Source organism: Typopeltis vanoorti, chromosome 8 (genome assembly GCF_054136105.1).
Source record: "Typopeltis vanoorti isolate ZY-2024b chromosome 8, IOZ_Tvanoo_1.0, whole genome shotgun sequence".
Taxonomy (NCBI): domain Eukaryota; kingdom Metazoa; phylum Arthropoda; class Arachnida; order Uropygi; family Thelyphonidae; genus Typopeltis; species Typopeltis vanoorti.
In genome coordinates, this window is record NC_143556.1 from 102,329,130 (window position 1) to 102,350,288 (window position 21,159).

A 21,159-nucleotide genomic window follows, 5' to 3' on the forward strand; every position below is an offset into this window, starting at 1 on the left:
TAATAACACCTAGTTTTTGTGTTGGGTAGTGGTGGGAATTTATGTGTACACTAGGAGGGGGGGGAGCTATGTCCCCTGGTACCCAATCCCCACCCCCCAGTGTTCAGAACTGGTAGGGCGGTTCTCCTTGAATTCTGATGACTCGAATTTTGAAGACTTGAAAGGGGGGGTTCCGTCCCCTGGCACCCCCCTAGTTTCGTAGACCTGCAAAAAGGCATATGACTGGGTGCCAAGAGAAAAGCTATTCAAAAGTTACAGTTATATGGTGTCAATGGGGCATTATATCAAGCAATACTTAGTCTTTATTTGATTTGTAAATCAGCAGTTTGAATTTACGGAAGTATAGGAAGATAGATGGTTTGATGTTAAATCTGGTATCAGACAAGGATGTACATTATTCCCTCTGTTATTCATTATCTGATCACATTACAACGGAAAGCAGTATTAAACCTAATATCAAAGTTGGATATGTTAATCTCAGCTCTTTACTTTAAGCAGATGATGTCATACTTTTAATTAAGTCCAGTACAAGTCTGCAAGATTCCCTGACTGAAATGAATAACTGTTGTAATAAATTTGGTATGAAAATCAGCAATAACAAGACAAAGACGATGAAAACAGGCAGAAACACTGAAAATATCAACTGCACCATGAATGGAGAACCATAGAACAAGTAACACATTTCAGCTACTTAGGCACAATTTTAGTGAAGATGGTAAATTAAATATGGAAATAGACAACAGAATCAACAAAGCCAGTATGGTAAGAAGGCAACAAAATATAAAGGATATTTTGTGAAGGATAAAATTATAAACATCCATTCAAACACTAATGATCATTCTATCTGTAAACAAATTAATTATCAGCTAAGAAACACACTTTTAATGCTTCTTCATCTTCTGAGGAATCACTATCAGCATCATCACTACCAGGCCATCCACTGTCTGTACTACCACCACTATAAAGGCTGCCTTCACTTCCTGTCAGTTCTCTACAGTGCTGAAGTGGAGATATATGATAGGTTCTAGAAGAGTGCAATGTTGATGGTCCATGAGTTGGATAATCATGATCAAATGATGTCTTCTTTAAAAACAATTTATGAATGAGCTGTAAATATGAAATATTCATTTTAATGAAAAAAAAATCATATGATATTCATGAAATGAATAGGAAGATTAAAATTACTAGCCAAAAAAGATTCCAATAAACAGTGGGCAAAAATATTATTAAAAGTTTGATATGCATAAGTGAAGAAATTAAAGTCACTTGGGGAAACTGATTCAACATTGAACAGGACTACAGCTACAGTTCCTGTAGCTGTAGTCCTCTAGTAGCAGTAGAAAACTGAAATAAAATTGAAAAATCTCACAATTACTCAATTTGATTATGAAAGTATTTTATAACAGTAGATTTTATTATGAAATATTTTATTATGGCTAATTAATCCAAGATTTATTATAATAAACTTTAACATGTATCATTAATTAAAGAATGACATACATTATATTTTCAAACTAATTATTTCGAAATGAATATTTCAAATAAACTCAATTGCAAAATGAATTTTAATAACTCAAAATTACAACAATTTCAAGTATAATGGTGACACCACATTCAGCTTAAAAACTAAACTTCCCAGCTTTCCCAAATACAGACTAAGGCTTAGTTCCTCTTGACTTGGAATATAATGCAGCAGTTATGTTACAGGAACAATGATCAGCTAGTTTTTGTTACTGTTTAAAATATTCAGTAACAGAATGTATTCACTTTTGAATGACAAATCACTGATTAGCAGTCAATTTATTTCATTTGAAAGATTTGTGCTTTAACACAATACAGTAATCCTTCAGCAATGACCAAATCAAGAAACCAATTTGCCTGTTGGATAACTGAAAGGACTGTTCAAATGATACAGTACCAAAAGTCAGTTGACACACTAACCAATATGATAATTTAATTGAAGGCTCAGATATCTGTAGATTGGATACTTGATTTTACACACACATAGTAAGCCCTCAATTATCCAACCACAGCAGGAGAATACTTGCTGGGTGGATAATCAAAAGTTGGAATAATCAAAAGGTATAATCACATGGTACTCAACCAGAAGTCATGTGGTACACCAACCTATTCAAGGGCTGGTTAATTGAAGGTTCATTCATTTCGAAGGTCAGATAATAGATATCACTGGGGGGGGGGGGGGGGGGGGGGGTGACATGAGAAAGGTTCTAAATCTATGGCACATTAAAGGTTAAGTTAAATAAAGAACCCTGATCAGAGTACTTTACAAGCCAGTTCAAGCCTGAATTAGCTAGGTGAGGTAATGAAAATCAACCCACATACTGACTTAAAATTTTTCAGGAAATGACAACGTATACTAAAATATTAATTAAAAAACTATAATCAATACTACCAGTATTTCAGCAATGTTACAATGCAATCTTCTGGGAACAAAACTATGATATGTGCACACAGGCACTAACAACAAGCAAATGAGGCTGAAGAAGGCAAGTGGTGTTGGTCAAAGAGTCCTAAAGGTGTCCCGTAGCAGGCTAAATTGGGTTGTCTTGGCTGTTGGGCTGATGTTCTAAGCATGCAAGCTTCCCAAATTTGGGGCAGTCTCGTGCACCCAAATTTGTTGAGATTTCTTTCGAGTTGAGGCTGATTCCAGGAACAATCTTTCATATTTATATTTGCTACGGTATAGTAAGGTGGCTTTCTTCCAGCGTATTCTGTGGTGGGTATCTAGCACATGGTCTGCAAATCATGATGGCTGTATTGGTGAAACCGGATGTAGTCTTTGTGTTTGGATGTCCTGATATCAGCTGTCCTGCCTGTTTGGCCATAGTATGACAGTTTACAGCTGCAAGAGACCTGGTATATTCCAGGCAGGCTAGAGGAAGTGGCTAGTCTTTGGTGGAGCAGATGAGGAATGCCAATTTCTTATGTGGTTTGCAACAGGCAGTCAGGTCACATATTTTTAGGATTTTTGTGAGCCTTTCAGACATGCCACAGATATAAGGAATGTGATAGATCTCTGTTAAGAAGGGGGGGGGGGGGTTACTGGTTTTAATATTTTCTGGATTTTTTGTAGCCATTGGCTAAGAAGGTGTTAAAGATATAGTTAAGTTCAAGTAGTTAGGACATTGTTGTCTGAACAGATCAATTTAGCCCTGTTATATAAGGTTTTTATAATCCCATATTGTTGTGTGCGGGGGGGGGGGGGGGCGATTGCTGGTGAATGTGTCTACCTGTATGGGTTGGTTTTCTGTAAACAGAGAAAGCTAGGGGTCCATCAGGTTGGCATGTAATCAGAGTGTCTAGAAAGGGGAGGCTGTTGTTGTTTTCTTTTTCCAAGGTGAACTGGATTCTGGGGTGTTGATTGTTTAAGTGTGTGTCTAAGGCATGTGGCTAAATGGAGAACACATCATCCACGTAAGATAGCCAAGACTGTGGGTTATTGTGGAGCTGAGTTTAAGGATTTTTCTTCAAAGTCTCCATGAAGAAGAAGTTTTCTAGGAGTGGAGAACTCCATGGCCTCTATCTGTTTGTAGAATTGTCCTTGCCAAACAAAATAGCCTGAGTTCATGGTGAACTGAAATAGGGCTGAGATATCAGGAGGAAATTTGGCTTGGACGAGATCTAAGGTATCTTTGAGTGGGACATTTGTGAATAAGGAGGAGATATCAAAACTGACCATTATGACAGCATGTTGGAGTGAGACATTCACTACTGGCTTTGAAGTGGGCTGAGTTTTTAATGTGTGATGTGTTGCCAGTATAATGTGTGAGCACTTTGGCTAAATGTTTGGCTAATTTGTGTGTGGGAGAATTAATGCCATCCACAATGGGACATAATGACACGTTCTGCTTATGGATTTTTGGTAGTCCAAATATTCGGGGGGGGGGGGGATCTAGAGTTGAAAGGTTTTAGTTTGCTAGTCACTTCGTCAAGCTGAGAAGTAACCTTCTTAAGGAGCCTTTGGGCTGTTCTGATTTGGGAGCTGGTGATCATATTCAATGCAGAGCAGGTAGAATGATCAACAGTAAAGTTGAAAGCTTACCTGTGTAGTCCGTTTGGTTGAGAACCACAGTGACATTTCCCTTATCCACTTTGGTGATTACTATTTTGCTGTTCATTTCTTGTAGAGCTTTTAATTCTTCAAATAGGCTGGTTTTTGGTGGTTTAGCTTGGGTAAAAACTCCAGCTACACCCAGTCTGATATTGTTAGCAATATGGATAGGCAGGTTGCAGATACCACGTTCTACTTATATCATTATTTCTTCAGACTGCATTGTTTTTGGTGCTACGGCAAAGTTGAAGTCATGTGCAAGTGCGTTGAGAGCTTCAGGGTAATGGAAGAAAGGTTAATTACCAGTATTTGAGGTTCGGAAGCAGTTATTTTTTAGATTTTCAAACTTTTTTTTATGTGCCATCATCATATTTTAATAAATTCTCTCTCTGATGAAGTGTGCAAGACATCTGAGAGGATCGTCCATAGGTCGTCATTCAGCATAGAGGCAAGCTCTTCCTCTAATGCACGAATAGCCTCGTTTGTGTCAGCCAAGAGAACGTGGGTGGCAGCAATTTGTTCATGTAAGAAGGGCGAAGCCAGTGCAGTTATAAATGCAGAGAGACTTTGGTGACGTGAAACGGTGTTTTAATTTTACACAGTTAGAGATCAACTTATTATCCTGGCAGCATTTTAAGAAGGTTGAACAATTCAGTTGTCTTGAAATCTTCAGTTTTAATTTGCAGTACTGGCAGGTCTTGCATGCGATAGAATCTCTGTGGAGATTGTAATTCTTGTAGATAAACTTATACGTTGGTTACACGTGACTTTAAATTTTTCAGGGAATGAAAACGTATACTAAAATATTCATTAAAAAACTATAATCAATACCTTCCAATACTTCGCAATGCTACATTGCCATCTTCCGAGAACATGAAACTATGATATGTGCACACAGGCACTAACAACAAGCAAATGAAGCTGAAGAAGGCAATTGGTGTTGGTCCTAGAGTCTCAAAGGTGCTCCCCTTGCAGGCTAAATTGGGTTGTCTTTGCTGTTGGGCTGATGTTCTAAGCATGCAAGCTTCCCAAATTTGGGGCAGTCTCGTGCACTCAAATTTGTTGAGATTTGGGAAATTCTTTAGAGCTGAGGCTGATTCCAAAAACAATCTTTTATGTTTATATTTGCTATGGTGTAATAAGGTGGCTTTCTTCCAGCATATTCTGTGGTGGGATCTAGTACATGGTCTGCAAGTCCTGAGTGGCTGTATTGATGAAAACAGATGTAGTCTTTGTGTTTGGCTGTCTTGCCTGTTTGGTCATAGTAGGACAGTTTACAGCTGCAAGGGACCAGCCACTTCCCCTAGACCTACCTGGAGTATACCAGGTGCCTGCGTGCACATAATAGTTTTATGTTCCCAGAAGATGGCAAAGTAACATTGCCAAAATATTGGAAGGTATTAATTAAAGTTTTTTAATTAATATTTTAGTATACATTGTCATTTCCTGAAAAATTTAAAGTCATGTGTAAACAATGACTAAGTTTATCTACAAGAATTACGATCCACATATTATAAGGATGAAATCAGAAGCTACACTTCAGCCAACTCAGGCAGGATATCTGCAGCTAACGTAAAATCAAAGTGCAAATTGATTATTTCATCCTTCCTACCAAAACACCATCTGCTGATAGTCAAAAAAGCAGGATCACCATTTCCTGCTATAAATTTATTATGAAAGTTAAGGAAACAGCTACTGGTGTTAAAGTAAAACTTCAGTTTAATATAAACCAAAATAATCACTTGACATTTCAACCTTCACAATAAGTCATCATCTGGAATATACACATACAGGGTGTTCGGGATAAATTTGACATATTTATAATTAATTATATTTTTCCGTAAGTTACATGTATTAACACACACTTCTCTTCATTTAAAAGTTTGGACCCTTCTTCATTCATATACAAGATGTCAGAAAGGATGGATAGCTGGAACCCACCTGAATCATGGAAGAGAAAAACTTGTATCATGATGATTCGTGCCCGCCATCAAAATAATGATATTACGACTGCTGCCCAATGCTCCCTGAATACAGTAAAAACAATCAGGCATGAACTAGAGACTTGCAATGGTGACTACGAGGATGTAGCAAGAAGAAAGATCCCTAGCAGACGATCTGATTGCGTTCGTACAGCAGAATGCCTCGCAAATCTGCAGGAACAGGTGTTGAAGAACCCTGGCATTGGAATTCGGGCTTTGTTCGTGGAGTTGCTAACTGTAGTCAAGCCCTGGATAACAAGGGTAGCCAATGGTAGGCCGTATGTATGGCAGCAGGATTCGGCCCCTTGCCACACCTCTGGGAAAAGTCAAAAATGGTTGTCTGAAAATTTCTACGACTTCACCAGTCCAAATGTTTGGCCTCCAAACTCCCCAGACCTTAACCCCATGGATTATTTTGTATGGGGCGCAGTTGAAAAAGACACCAATCGCACTTCCAGTAATACAAAAGCCCAGTTAATGGATAAAATTAAAACAGTTTTTGCGGCCCTTCCCAGGGAGACTGTAGCATCAGCTTGTTCGAGGTTCCGAAGCAGAATTGAAGCTGTGATCGATGCTAATGGTGGTTATTTTGAGTAAATCTTGTTGATAGTATTGTAATTAACTCTGCCTGTAATGTTTTTTTGTCAATTCATTAAATTTAATAGATACAAAGAAGATTTTCTTTTTCCTTACGAAACTGTCAAATTTATCCCGAACAAAGAAAAAAAAAAACTTGCTAAATTAAAGCTATGGTCCTGTTATTATTATATGTTTGGTTTACAAAAAATAAATTAAGCTAGAGAGCAACATGTTCTCACATAATTACTCATATAAGTATACATATAAATTAGAACCAAACAGTATGGATGGTGACCAATAAGAGCTGAAATTACTGATTAAGTGGGCTGAATGTGTGCCATCCAAATTCTTGGGATTTTTATGCCACCATTATTGGTAAGATTAGGATAGTTGTTCAAAATTTCACAGGCTTCTTTAAATTTGCATTTAGAGCTAAGGCTGATTCCAGGAACAATCTTTCATATTTATATTTTCTACGGTGTAGTGAAGTGGCTTTCTTCCAGCATATTCTATGGTGGGATCAAGTGCATGGTCCGCAAGTCCTGAGTGGCTGTATTAGGGAAACCGCAAGTCTTCATGTTCGGATATCCTGATATTAGTTGTTTTGCCTATTTGGTCGGTAGGACAGTTTATAGCTGCAAAGGACCAGCCACTTCCCCTAGACCTACCTGGAGTATACCAGGTGCCTGCATCATAGTTTTATGTTCCCAGAAGACGGCAACGTAACATTGCCAAAATATTGGAAGGTATTAAAGTATTTTAATTAATATTTTGGTATTAATTAAATACTAAATACCAGGTTTTTTTTGTATGATGTAAAGAACAGGTACTATTCCAATTAATTTGGTTTAGGGTGTTAAGAGCATGATCTGAGAGGCCTGATTCATGAAAATTGTAATTTTTTTTTTTTATTTTACAGACAGGAATTGTACATCCAGTTTCACCAGCATAAGATAAGTCACATTGGTGAAATTTCCATTGATTAGAAACGTTGAAATATTGTTTAATTTTATATTTGGTCTAAAAGTAGCATTAAGATTATAAAGGTGTAGAATTTGGTTTATTTTTTCTGATAACCCTTTAATATATGGAATAGTATGGTTTTACTTTAATCTATATTATACATATTTATTGATGATGTTTTATGAAGAACTTTATTGATAGTATTTTTGCTATAGCCATTATTTATAAATGTATTGCTAATAATTTGTAATTCTTGATTAAGAGCTTGTTCATTAGAGCAAATTGTTATAGCTCTGTTCTTGAGGGTGTTAATTATTGTGGTCAGAAAATTCGCCAGAAGACATTTTGCATTAATTTTTGTAAATAATCAATGGATGATAAAGGGTATTATAAAATCATTAAAAAGGCAAATCTTTAATGAAGTGAATGTCAGTGATATATAACAATGAAATCATTTAAAAATTGTGCAAATTGAAAGAGATGCTGCGTAAATAATTAACTTTTTGCTGCAGATTGTCAATTCAAGCATTTAATTTTCATGTTGAATTCAGCATCTGTTTGATAGCGTGACTTCAAACCAATGGCAACAATTTTGCGATAAACGTTTTGCCATTTGAAATAAACAACCTGTTATAGTTGTTGTAAATATGTTAGAAAAAGTGTTGATAGTTGCTTTCTCGAAGTCAACCATTAATGTTTTCAGGATTTAATGATGAATGTAAGCCCTTTAAAAGGCACTGAATAATCTGCTGTAAGTTAATTCTGATTTGCCAGGAAGCAAAGCAAAAAGTCGCCATGGAATCCTTAGGGGTCTCATACCAGTCCCAAGCCTGGATAAAGGAGGAGAATCAGTCAGATGAGTGTTGATGCTTTGACCGTAAATAAAAAAACACAATTGTTATCTGATGCCTATACGATCAACAATTACAATATGCTGGCTCGGACGTCGCCTGGATCAACAAAGTCCACGATACCAATCAGGCATTGGATCGAAAAGTGGGATACCGAAAGGAAACAGAAACTGAAATTAACAGAACTATTATCAGTAGGAACATGGAATGTACGGACATTTTGGATGTCAGGAAAACTAAAATTACTTCACGAGAAATTAAGAGATTTTGGTGTGATATACTAGGACTGGCAGAGTTGCGATGGACATCAGTAGGAAAGATAAATAGATGCAAAAGTCATATGGTCATGGCATGACACCAAGCATGAAGCAGGAGTTGGTTTCCTTCTTAACAAAAAAAAAGCTAGAAAAGCACTGTTAGGCTACAAACCAGTCAATGAACGAATCATAGCAGCAAGATTTCAAGCAAAACCATTTAATATATCAATAGTCTCCAGATATTTGCACCCACAACTGACAACACAGATGAGGATATCTACTTATTTTACAAAGATCTGACAGAGACAATAGAAACAATACCAAAGCAAGATGTACTAATTATTGAAGGAGATTGGAATGCCATAGTCAGAATATATAATGATGGTTGGGAAAGAGTCATGGGAAAATATGGTTTCAGAGAAAGAAATGAACGAGGTGAAAAAATGTTAGAATTTGCTGTGGACCATAAGATGATCTAACACACAATTCCAGCAAAAGAAGCACAGAAAATTAATGTGGCGATCAAATGATGGGAAAACCAAGAACATGTTTGATATGATTATGATTAAAAGAATATGGATAACATCGGTACAGTAGTATCGAACTTTTCAAGGAGCAGATATAGATTTGGATCATAGTTTAGTGATTGCAAACATGAAGTTGAAATTAAAAAGAAAATATAAAACCCATCATCAGAAAAGAGATACAGTAAGAATAAGTGAAGCAGAAATAGGAAGAAGGTACAGAACAGTATTAGAGGAGAAACTTAAAAGTGTGGACAAAGAAAAAAAAAAAAGAAAAAGAATTTTTTCATTTGTACAGAAAAATTGTACAGCGATGGACAAGATACTGTAATGAATTATATGAAAAAAATTAGATTTAGATAGCGTTGGGAAACTGACTAAAGAATTGAAGCAAATATCACCACCAGGTAAAGAGTATGATATGGAATCGTGGACCTTGTTGATCCAGGCGATGTCCGAGCTGGATCGACAACTACAATATGTCGATCATATAGGCATCACAAATTTCATTATTATCAAAAACATGATAATAATCGTATTTTTTCTTTACGGTCAGAGCATCGACACTCATCTGACCAATCCTCCTCCTTTATCCAGGCTTGGGACTGGCATGAGACCCCCTAAGGATTCCATTGCTTTTTGCTTTGCTTCCTGGCAAATCAGAATTAACTTACAGCAGATTATTCAGTGCCTTAAAGGGCTTACATTCATCACTAGATCCTGAAACATTAATGGTTGACTTTGAGAAAACAACTATCAACACTTTTTCTAACATATTTAGATCAACAACTATAACAGGTTATTCAAATGGCACAAAACATTTATCGCAAAATTGTTGCCCATTGGTTTGAAGTTACACTATCAAACAGATGCTGAATTCAACATAAAAATTAAATGCTTCACAGCATTAGCATTTCTTCCAATGAGCAATGTTACCGATGGATTTGTTAAATTGACGATCTGCAGCTAAAAGTTAATTATTTACACAGCATCTTTTAATTTGCACCATTTTATATGATTTCATTATGTTATATATCACTGACATTCACCTTAATAAAGATTTGCCTTTTTAATGGTTTTATAATAGCCTTTATCATCCATTGATTACTACCTTCTTGATATTTATTTTCTATGTTCTTGCCAAAGTCCTCCCATGACTATTGTTTAGCTAATTTTACACAATGTTTCACTTTCTTACATTTGTCTCTGTATTCTCTAAGAGCAAAAGCTGACTTATTTTCCAGGAACTTTTGATATGCTTTCTTCTTTTCCTTCACTGCCTCTTTAACTTCCTGTGTTCAACATGGAGTTCTGATTTTTCTATCCTTGCAGACAACCTCACCACATGCCTCTCTGGCTGAATCAATCAAGGTTTTCTTCAAGCATGCCACTGAATCTCCAAGGTTTGGTTCCTGTTCTCAAACTCTTTCATTTTTTCTTCAATAATCTTTGTGTATTTTAGCCTACAGTTCACATCTGAGAGCTGCTCAACTTTTATTCGCTTTAAAACTTTCTTACATGTTATTCTTTTCAATATGAAATTCAATTTTATCCTGCTCAAGACTAAATGGTGATCACTTCCAATTTCAAATCCTCTGTACACTCTAGTGTCCTGCACCAGGGAGAAAACATCACTATCAACAATAATATAGTCAATGAGACTTTTCTTATTCCTTGCTTCTTCTCTCCATGTGAATTTGTGCAGATTTTTATGTTGGAACACGGTGTCAGTAATAACCAGTCCATGTCCTGAGCAGAAATCCAACAGGTATAGTATGCCCACAGATTGGAGACTCTTCGACACTTCTGCGCATATCACAAAAAGGAGAATCCATTCCATTCCAATAATAGGGTAATCAATCCGTCTTCTGGGATGAGTTGTTTATTATTACATGCCAGAAAATTAACTTCTCTTTCATGATCACTGTAGTTTTAAAGTGGTAACTATTTTGCTTGTATAACAGTTGGGATTTTAACTATAAAGCACGTGATTTCGCATGCTGGCGACCAATTCGTATGCCCTTCATTTCTTTCTCCCCTTCAGCATGGATAGACTATTCTTGGCAACTCGCCAAGCAGAGATCTACAAACTGTGGGCGAACTATATTTTCCAGTATTATTAGCTTTGCCTCTTTTTTACAAATTTTCCCAAAATATTTTTGTATGTCTGACATTCATATCCTACTCTGCTATTTAGATCCCCAACAAGGACCAACTTTTCCTTTTTCATTGTCAGTTGCTTTTTCTAAAGCATCAAAAAGTTCCTCCACTTCTACCTTAGTAGAACTTTCTATGGGACCATAGGCACAAATAAGCCTCATTGTCCAATTCCCCATTCTGATATTAGTTTTATATTGATATTAGATCTCACCAGTTTTTGTCTTTTTTGTTTCCATCACCCCTATTATGTCGATCTGGTACTTATCTAATTCCCCACCCAGCTCCATTTCTTCGCCATTCAGGCTTCTTATGTTGATAGTACTGATCTTTAACTCTAGTGATGTTAAGTTGGGGTCGCCCTGGTTCCAAGGCGAAAACAACAGGGGCCTTTTTTAACCAGGCGATGCCCCAGCCGGAATGAAATTTTGTCATGTTGTACCATTATTTTGTATATTGGTTTAAGCCAATAAGAATACAATTTGGTTGGCTAAATCCCAAATTGCCAGCCCATCCTCGTTCGTTCAGTATCCAGGTAGATACCCAACAGGGTGCACCATGAGAAGGTGAGGATTGGACATTAGGTCAGAAGCCCTAGTCAGTTCTCTGTATTCCTTTAAAGGCTATGTGGAGGTCTCCTCTTAGTTATACAGCTTTGACCCTTAAGCACCCCCTACTCTGAAGTTTAAGCCTTTATTAAGTTGTGAAAGTACACTGTTACTCAGGGTGTGGCTAGATAGGTTGATCACATGGACAACATTGCCTGCATGTGGTTGGTCATTCCTCGTATGATTGGCATTCATGTGAACTAGGACTTCTAGTTGACTACTGCCTATGAGCATTAGTAGGAAGCTTGCGTTTAATTTGGAATACCTAAGAATTGCTGTTTCCTATTCTGTGAAGTTTATTTAAATTAGAATGGTTTTTAGGGGAATTAGATCCTTGGAAAAAGACTTTCACATTTGAACTTGCTGTGATGAAGCATAGTAAAGTTAACATACTATCGATTTTACTATAGAAAAAGATTAATGACACTAGGTTTTCTACACACCTTAATAACGTCTTCTGAATGGTTTTTTTTACAGTATATATATATAAAAAAGCTACAACACTGGCATATATGTTCACAAAACTCACAAACACTAATTTTTCTCATAAGAGGCAAAGCTACATACAGGTTTTTACAGGTTTTTTGACATGTGAAAAGTATATGTTACAAAAGTTTTTTCTTTTTTTACCTTCTGCATCTATACAATATCTAGCTGGCTAACTTAAGTTAAAAAGAGGCAGAAGCCTTATAAACTCATGGTACTATACAAGCTAGCTCATTCAGAGCAGGCTTTTACAAACACTCAAGCCCATGGTGGGATTAACCGATGACCTGCTCGCTGGAGAGCGAGTAGGTTATCCACTCAGCCAACCATGTCAGCTAGCTTCACTAAGCTATTGTTGTTTGTATGAAATGTTTTGGACAAGTTTTGTATACTCTATCTTGTGTTTAGCTACATTATGTCCATTATGACAGCTGCTAAAGCTCAGTTCATCAACATATCATCCAGCCCAGCACCATTTAAAGACTGCAAAGTATACCTCTTCACTGGATTCATCCAGTGAAGATGTAGCAGTGAACTGAATGTTTGCATACACCAAGTTGATAGCTTTGAGCAAAATGGACATTCATTAGTTGAATAACCTCTTCTGATTCAGTCTCCCTTATGCTATCTGCATTCAGTCGAGTTATTCTTTCAATTTCTTTCTTAGTTATAAAAGAAAGTTATTCTTTCTTTTAATTGTAGTATATCAATAGAATTCTTGTGGGTTGTCTTTAGCTTGCAGAACCAGTTTCTTTTCATACTCAGCTTTCCGTACAACAAATGCGACTCTTCTGGCCTGCTGCTTATAATTTTCATAATGGACAGCATCATTATGCACACTATAATCCTTTTACATCATCCTTTTCTTACAAATCTCTTGTTTATTACAATTCGACTTGCACATCAAATCGACTTCTATCCCATTTATTCTTCGAATTCTCAGGACACATTCCAATACTGCATCATTTAAGTACTTTTTAAATGCTTCTCATGCACTGTCAATATTCTTCCCATCCAGCAACCTATATCGTTGGACTGAACTCACTATTCTCCCCAGTTGGTCATAATTTCCTGCTTTGTAGTTCAGCATGTAACTTTTTCTGAATGGAACAACCATTTCCCAAGTGAGTATTGCATGATCACAATCACCAACCAGAGGCAGAATAGTTATGTCTTTAAATGAAACGCCCTCTAACACTATAATCAAATCTAACACTCATTGACCTCGAGTTCTTTCTCAAGGAACTCGAGTCACATGCTGCTCGAGGAAGTTGTCTCAACAGCTCAATAAATTCAGTTTCATTCTTCTCATGAGATTTTACTGCTACCCAAGGTTTGGATAATTAGTCTCATTATGATTCTTTTCAAACCTATCGTCTATCTGGTGATGCATTTCTTCATCACTAGTAACAATCCACCTGGTCTGTAACAACACCATACTATGTATTTGATCTTGTTAGATTCCACCTCACAGCAGATGACTTCAAACTGGCACATGAAATACTATTACTAGTGCTACAATCATAGGTCTCAATTCTAACTGAATTCAAGTCATCATTAGCAGCACATCCCCTCCTCTCCTATAAAAATACCATATCCTTTACACTCGATACCAATTGGTATGTCTGATTCTGAAAAGTCTCACTAATGCCTACAATCTGAGGTCCCAACATACTGACCAAGGCAGCAAACTCTACTTCTTTGTTTCTGATACTCCTAGCATTCGTGTACAGGCATAATAATCTACCTGCATGTTCTTTTGTATACTCTTGTCTACGGTCTGCATGCCACAGCTGGAAAACTTGCAGATCTCCATTCTTCTCTAGTGTCTTATACAAATAGAGATCTTTACCCATGTTTGATGGGCCTGAACCGGACGAACACAAAGTCTAAATCGTTCTTTCCTCATAATTATTTCCATGATAATGTCCATTACTATCATCAGCAGTTATATAACTTGTCACTCTTACACTCATACTTTCACCATTCCTCCCATTATAATTTAGTTTCCTGACTAATAGTCAAATCATCATACTACTGGATAGCAGCAGTGTTCCTGAATGCCCTCTCTATCTTCACATCATCAGCAAACAATTGCAATTTAGATTCACTCACATGCGCACACACACACACACCTCATATATACCACTTTTTGATAAGTCCATCAACCATCCACTTATCAGTGTATGGTATCAGCCATTTTCATTTGCTCAGGCAAGGAATTTTAAAGGGAATAAAGGATAAAGGGAATGGATATTTTCCCTTCATCCAACTCAGAAGTAGCATTATTATAAAATATAAGCAAATTGCTATAACACAACCTTCCTTTAGTGTAACCATGTTCTTCCTTGCAAAGTATGTCTGTCTACCCATTTCTGTAAACAAGTTCTTACCAACTTTCTAAAATCTTCACAAACACCAGAGATACTGATAGGTCGGAAGTTAGATCAATTTTTGCACCATCCTTGTACAATGGAATTTATCGTGTATATCATGGAAAGAAATACACTATTGTGTATTTCTTTCCGTGAATGTGAAATTTTTCATGAGCTAGACAAGTTATAAATGTGTCAAAGGCTTGGCCAATTTAGCTGGACATGACTTTAGCATAAGTGCTGATATTCCATCTATTCCAATTGGTGAATTCTTATCCAGGTTATGCAATAACTCTTCAACCTTGTTCTCATGCATCTCTGACTATTCATCCAATGTAGTAGTAGCACTGTACACCACGCTACATATACCTGGTTGATATATCTTAGCAAAGTGAGCACTCATTAAATGAAAAATCTCATTAGCTAATTACACTTAAGGAATATCTGAATTCAGTAAAGTGATTTTTCAACGTTCATTCGTTCTTTTACTTGCAGAATAACAATAAAATTACTTTGGACTACTGTTAGCCTGCAGAGCCAATTTCTTTTCATACTAAAATTTAGTGCAGTGCAGAAGCACAGTTCTCTTAACTTTTCTGGCCTATACTTTATATATTTTGTAACTCCTTTAGCTCTTATTCTCACAACGTTCTTTCCACATCATCTTTGAAATCTAGGGATACATGCAGATAATGCCTCATTTAAGCATTTTCTTAAATATTCTCATACATTGCTGATATCCTTCCCATTCAGTAATTGATGCCATGGGACCAAAGATAGTATTCTCCTAAGTTAATAATAATTTCCAGCTTTGTAGTTAATCATGTAACCTGTCCAAATTGGAACATCAATATAATAATTAACTCCTTCCCAGGAAAGCACGGCATGATTATTGTTATCAAATGGTGGTAAAAATAGTCATTTTTAATTCTAGTAGTAAGACTTATACGTTGGTTAGACATAACTGGTAATTAATTTACGGAATTAACAACGCATATGAAGTATTTTAATTAAAGATTTTAATTAAAGTTCCTGAAGATGGCAATGTGACATTGCCGAAATATAGAAGTGATTCATTAAAGTTATCTTTAATATCCTCAAAAAATATGACCTTACTTCCTGTTACAGACCATATAAAAAGTTGGCATCCCTTATCCGCTCTACCAAAGACCAACCACTTCCCCTAGACCTACCTGGTGTATACCAGGTCCCTTGCAGCTGCAAATTGTCCTACTTTGGCCAAACAGGCAGAACAACAAATATCAGGATTTCAGAACACCAAGACTACATCCGTTTTCACCAGTACAGCCACTCTGGGTTGGCAGACCATGCCTTAGATACCCATCATAAAATTCGTTGGAAGAAAACAAAAATAATCCATCGCAGCAAGTTTAAATACGAAAGATTATTCAAAGAATCTTCAGCAGCTCTAAAAAACGTTCCTAACCTCAACAAATTTGGGTGCATGAAACTGCCCCAAATTTGGGAGACTTTCATTATGAGAACTTCAGCCCAACTGCCAAGACTACCAAATTAGCCTGCAAGAGGGCACCATTAGGACTTTAGGAACAAAAGTAGTTTCTTACTTTCTTCCTCATTTGCTTTGTTAGTTCCTTAGTGCACATACCATATCTTTATGTTCCTGAAGATGGCAATGTGACATTGCCGAAATATAGAAGTGATTCATTAAAGTTATCTTTAATTAAAATACTTCATATGCGTTGTTAATTCCGTAAATTAATTACCAGTCATTTTTAATGCAGATCCCTTTTGATGCTATGAACAAATCTAACACTCTTTGACCTAGAGTTCCTTCTTTCACAGTAAGAAAGTTGTCTTGCAACAATTAATAAATTCTGCTTCATTCTATTATGTCAATGTTTGGATAATTGAAGTACCCATAATGATCATTCATTTAGTACCTATAGGATAATTCGGCAAAGCATTTCATCATACCCTGTAACTAAACTGCCAGGTCCATAGCAATGCTTACCATATTTCATACTGGCCTCCACCTCACACCAGAGTCTCAAACTCACTGCTACATGGGACATTATTACCATTATTATTTTCATGCATTTCTATCCTAACTGGACTGAACTTGTCTGGTATCATTAGTAGTACCCCCCCCCCCATCTCTTGTCATTCCTAAAAAAAACTAAACCCTTTATACTCAATCCCAGTTACATTATCTGTTTTGAATAGCCAGGTTTCATAAATGCCAACAATCTAAGGCCATAACGTATTCAATAAAGCAATGAACTCACCCCTTTTGTTTCTGATGCTTCTGGCCTTTTCTTATAATTAGATATATTATCTCTTTAGCCTTGTGGAAGAAATTTCTCTTTTACCTTGCCAAACACACTCAAAGTCTGAACAATGAACTTCTTTATTACTGCAACTAATTATACTGGTTGTAAGCTAAATTTGATTATTAATATTGAGAAAAAAAAGGCAAAAGGCAATGAAAACAGATGAAAGACATCTTCTGTCCCAAAGGACATGCTATAGCATAAGTCTCTCACTTCAATTACCTTGGTGGTTGCATAACTAATGGGTGAGAATGACATGGGTAGATTAGAAATGCTTCTGTAGTGTTCAAAAACTAATGGAAACTATGTAAAGATAGCAATAATTTAATTAAATTTAATAATCTGGTTGTCTGTTTTTGTGTTATGGTGCCAAGACATGGATATTACTTATAAGTGATAATTGGAACAGGAAGCTGTTCAAATCTGAAAAGACCTCTGTAACCATTAGTTGCTTGAGGAACCTATAAGTATGCATGCTGAATTTCATTCTTACCTCTTTAACTTCATTTTTTGCAGAAATACATAAAGGATCCAATGAGAGACAAAATAAATATGAGACAATTGCTTCTTCATATTGGCCATTAATGACTAGAATATTTCCCTTATGAAAATGACCCTAAAAATAAAAAAAGCCAGCAAAATTATATATATATAAATAGTAATTTATCTGACAAAGACAAGAATAAGTGAACTAATTCAATTTTGAGAATTAATTTACAATACTAATTTTACACTTCTGATCACATTTTAATATGATGGCTGCTATTATAAATGAGATTTCTGGATTCAGAATGGCTTCATTTTTTTTTTTTTTTTTGAAAAAAAAAAAAATTACTGCACATAAGTTATAGAACCTTCAATAAATCATCATCTTTTCAGGGATTTAAGCCTCATTCCATCTTTTTCCTTGGCTTCCATGTCCTCCAAATAGGAGGTATTTTTTTGGGGGTAGTCTTGAACTGTCCATTCTTTCAATATGTTCAATCCCCTTCTATTGGTATTTGCATACTTTGTCCAATACTGAGCCTATTTTTAGTTCATCTATTTCTGTGATTCATTATTTTTTTTTTGACCCAGAGAATTAGCCTGCTATCCTTGTAGGAATTTCATTTCTCCCTTTTTTTTTTTTTTTTTTCTTCTGCTGTTTTTATAGTCCATAATTCATTTCCGTACAATAGAGAAGGTCTTGACAAAACTTTATACTCTTATTCTTGTATGCTTTTAACTTGGTTAAGTTTGAAAATAATGATCATCCCTGTTATCTTTAAAAAGTTTGTGTTATAAAATAAGGGAATAAAAATCCCTTATTATTTTAAAATATTATTTTTTTTATCCCCTTAATTTAATTAACTTCGCCAGAAAATATAGCTTTTTGGCTTTTCATCTTAAGTTTGTGTTATGTTTTGTGAAATTTTGATATTAATGTCGGCTACCTTTGTATATGATACAGCACATCCAAGGTATTTGAAGCAGTTAATTTGTTCTAAAATTTTATTTTCAATCATGATTTTAACTTCCGACTGGAGAATGTTAATTCAATATGTTAATTACGAAATCACGTTTCATTAAATATTAGAAAAGCAGAAACTTATTAAAATTGGAACGATGACAATCACAATCCTCACAATGCCCAAGTATTCAGCAGTTTGTCAACATCTACTCTCATTTCAGCAAGATGAAATAGTCACAACCTATGACCAGTCTGTTATTCAAAAAAGTTATTTTCAGAGTAATGAATGCTGCTAGTTCATATCAAAGATCAGATGTAAAAGGAATGAACAAAGAGTTCAAAGAAAAGTAAAGCAAACATGAATTTTAATAACAACTGGATGATGCCACTTGGTTTCATGGATTGAGAAAAAAAAAAAAAAAAATGGAAATACAAATGAAAACGCATAAAATTCACTCAATACATAGCACACAGAAGAAACTGGATATCTATTCAGTTTGCTGCATGAAGAATTCGATACTGGCATTCTAAAAGCAGCAGATAGACCAAAATTAATTACTCAGATATTTTGCTAATAACTAAGTTCAACAACATCGCACCTTTTGTGCAGTCAGCAGACTCATCATGAGAGAGTCGATTAATTGACAACATATTTATCATATTGCATCTTAAAATTCTTAACACTCCCTGCATTTATCCTAGTAATGTGTTCCATTCACCCACAATTCTTCCACATAAAGAAATTACTCCTCGCACTCTTATGGAGGAACCAGAGCCTTCCAGGGAATGGCCTCTGGTTCTTTCCTTCTCCCTTATTCTTTTTATAATGTCCTCTGAATAAATAATTGGTATCCCCTTCATTATTATTAAGGTTGCCAGAAAAATAGCCTTTTGGCTTTTATTCTATGTTATGATAGACAGGCACACCTTTAAGGCATTCGTATAGTGAAGGTATGCAAGTTCTTTTCACTTAAACCTTGTTATCTTCCAGGTCTACCTACTCACTGATGAGAGCTCAAAAAAGGTTGAAACCGGTCTGGGTAGCGACCTCTCCTCATAATGTAATTACAGTATTACATCCCCTAGAGGCTGTGTTTTTACATTATGAGAAAATATCAAGGATAGTGAGGGAGCTTGCTCCACCTTTGATACGAGTTGCCTTGGTGTTGTACTACCAAGTGGTTACTTACACTTGGATTTGCCGATAGTTTTTCGGTATGAAACTCATAGATCTTAGTCCTAGTTCTTAGAGTTTTGCTTACTGGCAGATAAACATCAAAGGATTTGTATCCCCTTCATTATTATTAAGGGTGCCAGAAAAATAGCCTTTTGGCTTTTATTCTATATTATAAATGCCTATTTTGTTTATCACTAATTCTGTTGAAATGGGACTATTGCAATATTATTTAATTTTCAAAGGCACTCAAGTTGTACCTCAAGGCAACTAATTAATTGTAACATGGAAAACTAAAATATAAGCTAATTAATGTAGTTTGCTGCATATTTCTTCTCTAGTTAATTTAACCATTAATGGTGGGTATTAAAACGTTTTCTTAAGTAAAAAATTATTTCTTTAGATTGATTCTAGCCTAAATGTTTTTGATTGTTTTCTGAGTTTCCACTGTGTCTTATCACATCACTAGCCCTGTCCAACCAATGATGTGTTAGAACCAATCAGAATTCAGAAAGGCATAAAAATATGTGTAGACCTAAGGGTTTTAATTTATTGGATGCTTTTATGATACTGACTGCTTTCAATGTTTGTTTATAATGGCCAAGAAGAATTTTTTTTTTGAGGTCTCATCAGTGAGTAGGTAGACCTGGAAGATAACAAGGTTTAAGTGAAAAGAACTTACATACTTTCACTATACGAATGCCTTAAAAGTGTGCCTGTATATTATAACATAGAATAAAAGCCAAAAGGTTATTTTTCTGGCAACCTTCATAATAATTGGTATCTCCCTTCATCATTATTATTATTATTACCAAGAAGAAAAACAGAGTTTAAAAACAAATCCATTAATTTTTTTCTTCCCGAAGACTGATTAAACATGCTGATAAGTATTTCATATGTTTGCATCAATGTTGGCAATCATAAAAGGTGAATATTATTAACAGCTTTAATGATATTAGACAACCATGATAAAGTACATCCGCTAACCCTGGCTAGCGAAATATTTGACTGATTGGTGAGCCAGTACAAAATTTTTCACACCCTGTATATAAGAGCATTGCACAATTCATCCTACCTACAAATGCATTTCTCAACAGAATGTTCTCAGGTTGGACTCAGTTTTTCATCAGGAAAAAACTGAACATAACAGGAGAAGAAAATCCTGCTTTCTCTATATGAAACCATTTACCTTACCTTTGTCTGATAAAGTGCTCAAAAGATTTCTCACATTATGATGAGAATTAAATCAAGTATTTTAAAGTAACTAAAAGGCACACATCACCTTTTTCCAAATGCAACAAAGTAGCAATATAAAATTAAGATTTTCTACAGATTAAAAGAATTAGAAGATTTAGAAATATAATTCTCT

The 21,159-nt window shown here is 35.6% G+C and overlaps 1 protein-coding gene across 1 annotated transcript in view; it reads right to left on the bottom strand.

Annotated features, from left to right (window-relative positions):
- The window catches only part of LOC150104235 (LON peptidase N-terminal domain and RING finger protein 3), a 197,281-nt gene that overhangs the window by 121,131 nt on the left and 54,991 nt on the right, over nucleotides 1-21,159 (bottom strand). Inside the window, exons 3-4 of the mRNA XM_090396859.1 lie at nucleotides 17,660-17,782; nucleotides 880-1,107 (exon numbers count right to left, since the gene is read on the bottom strand). Coding sequence (XP_090252985.1) covers nucleotides 880-1,107; nucleotides 17,660-17,782 — 351 coding nt within the window. The remainder of the gene's footprint in view (nucleotides 1-879; nucleotides 1,108-17,659; nucleotides 17,783-21,159) is intronic.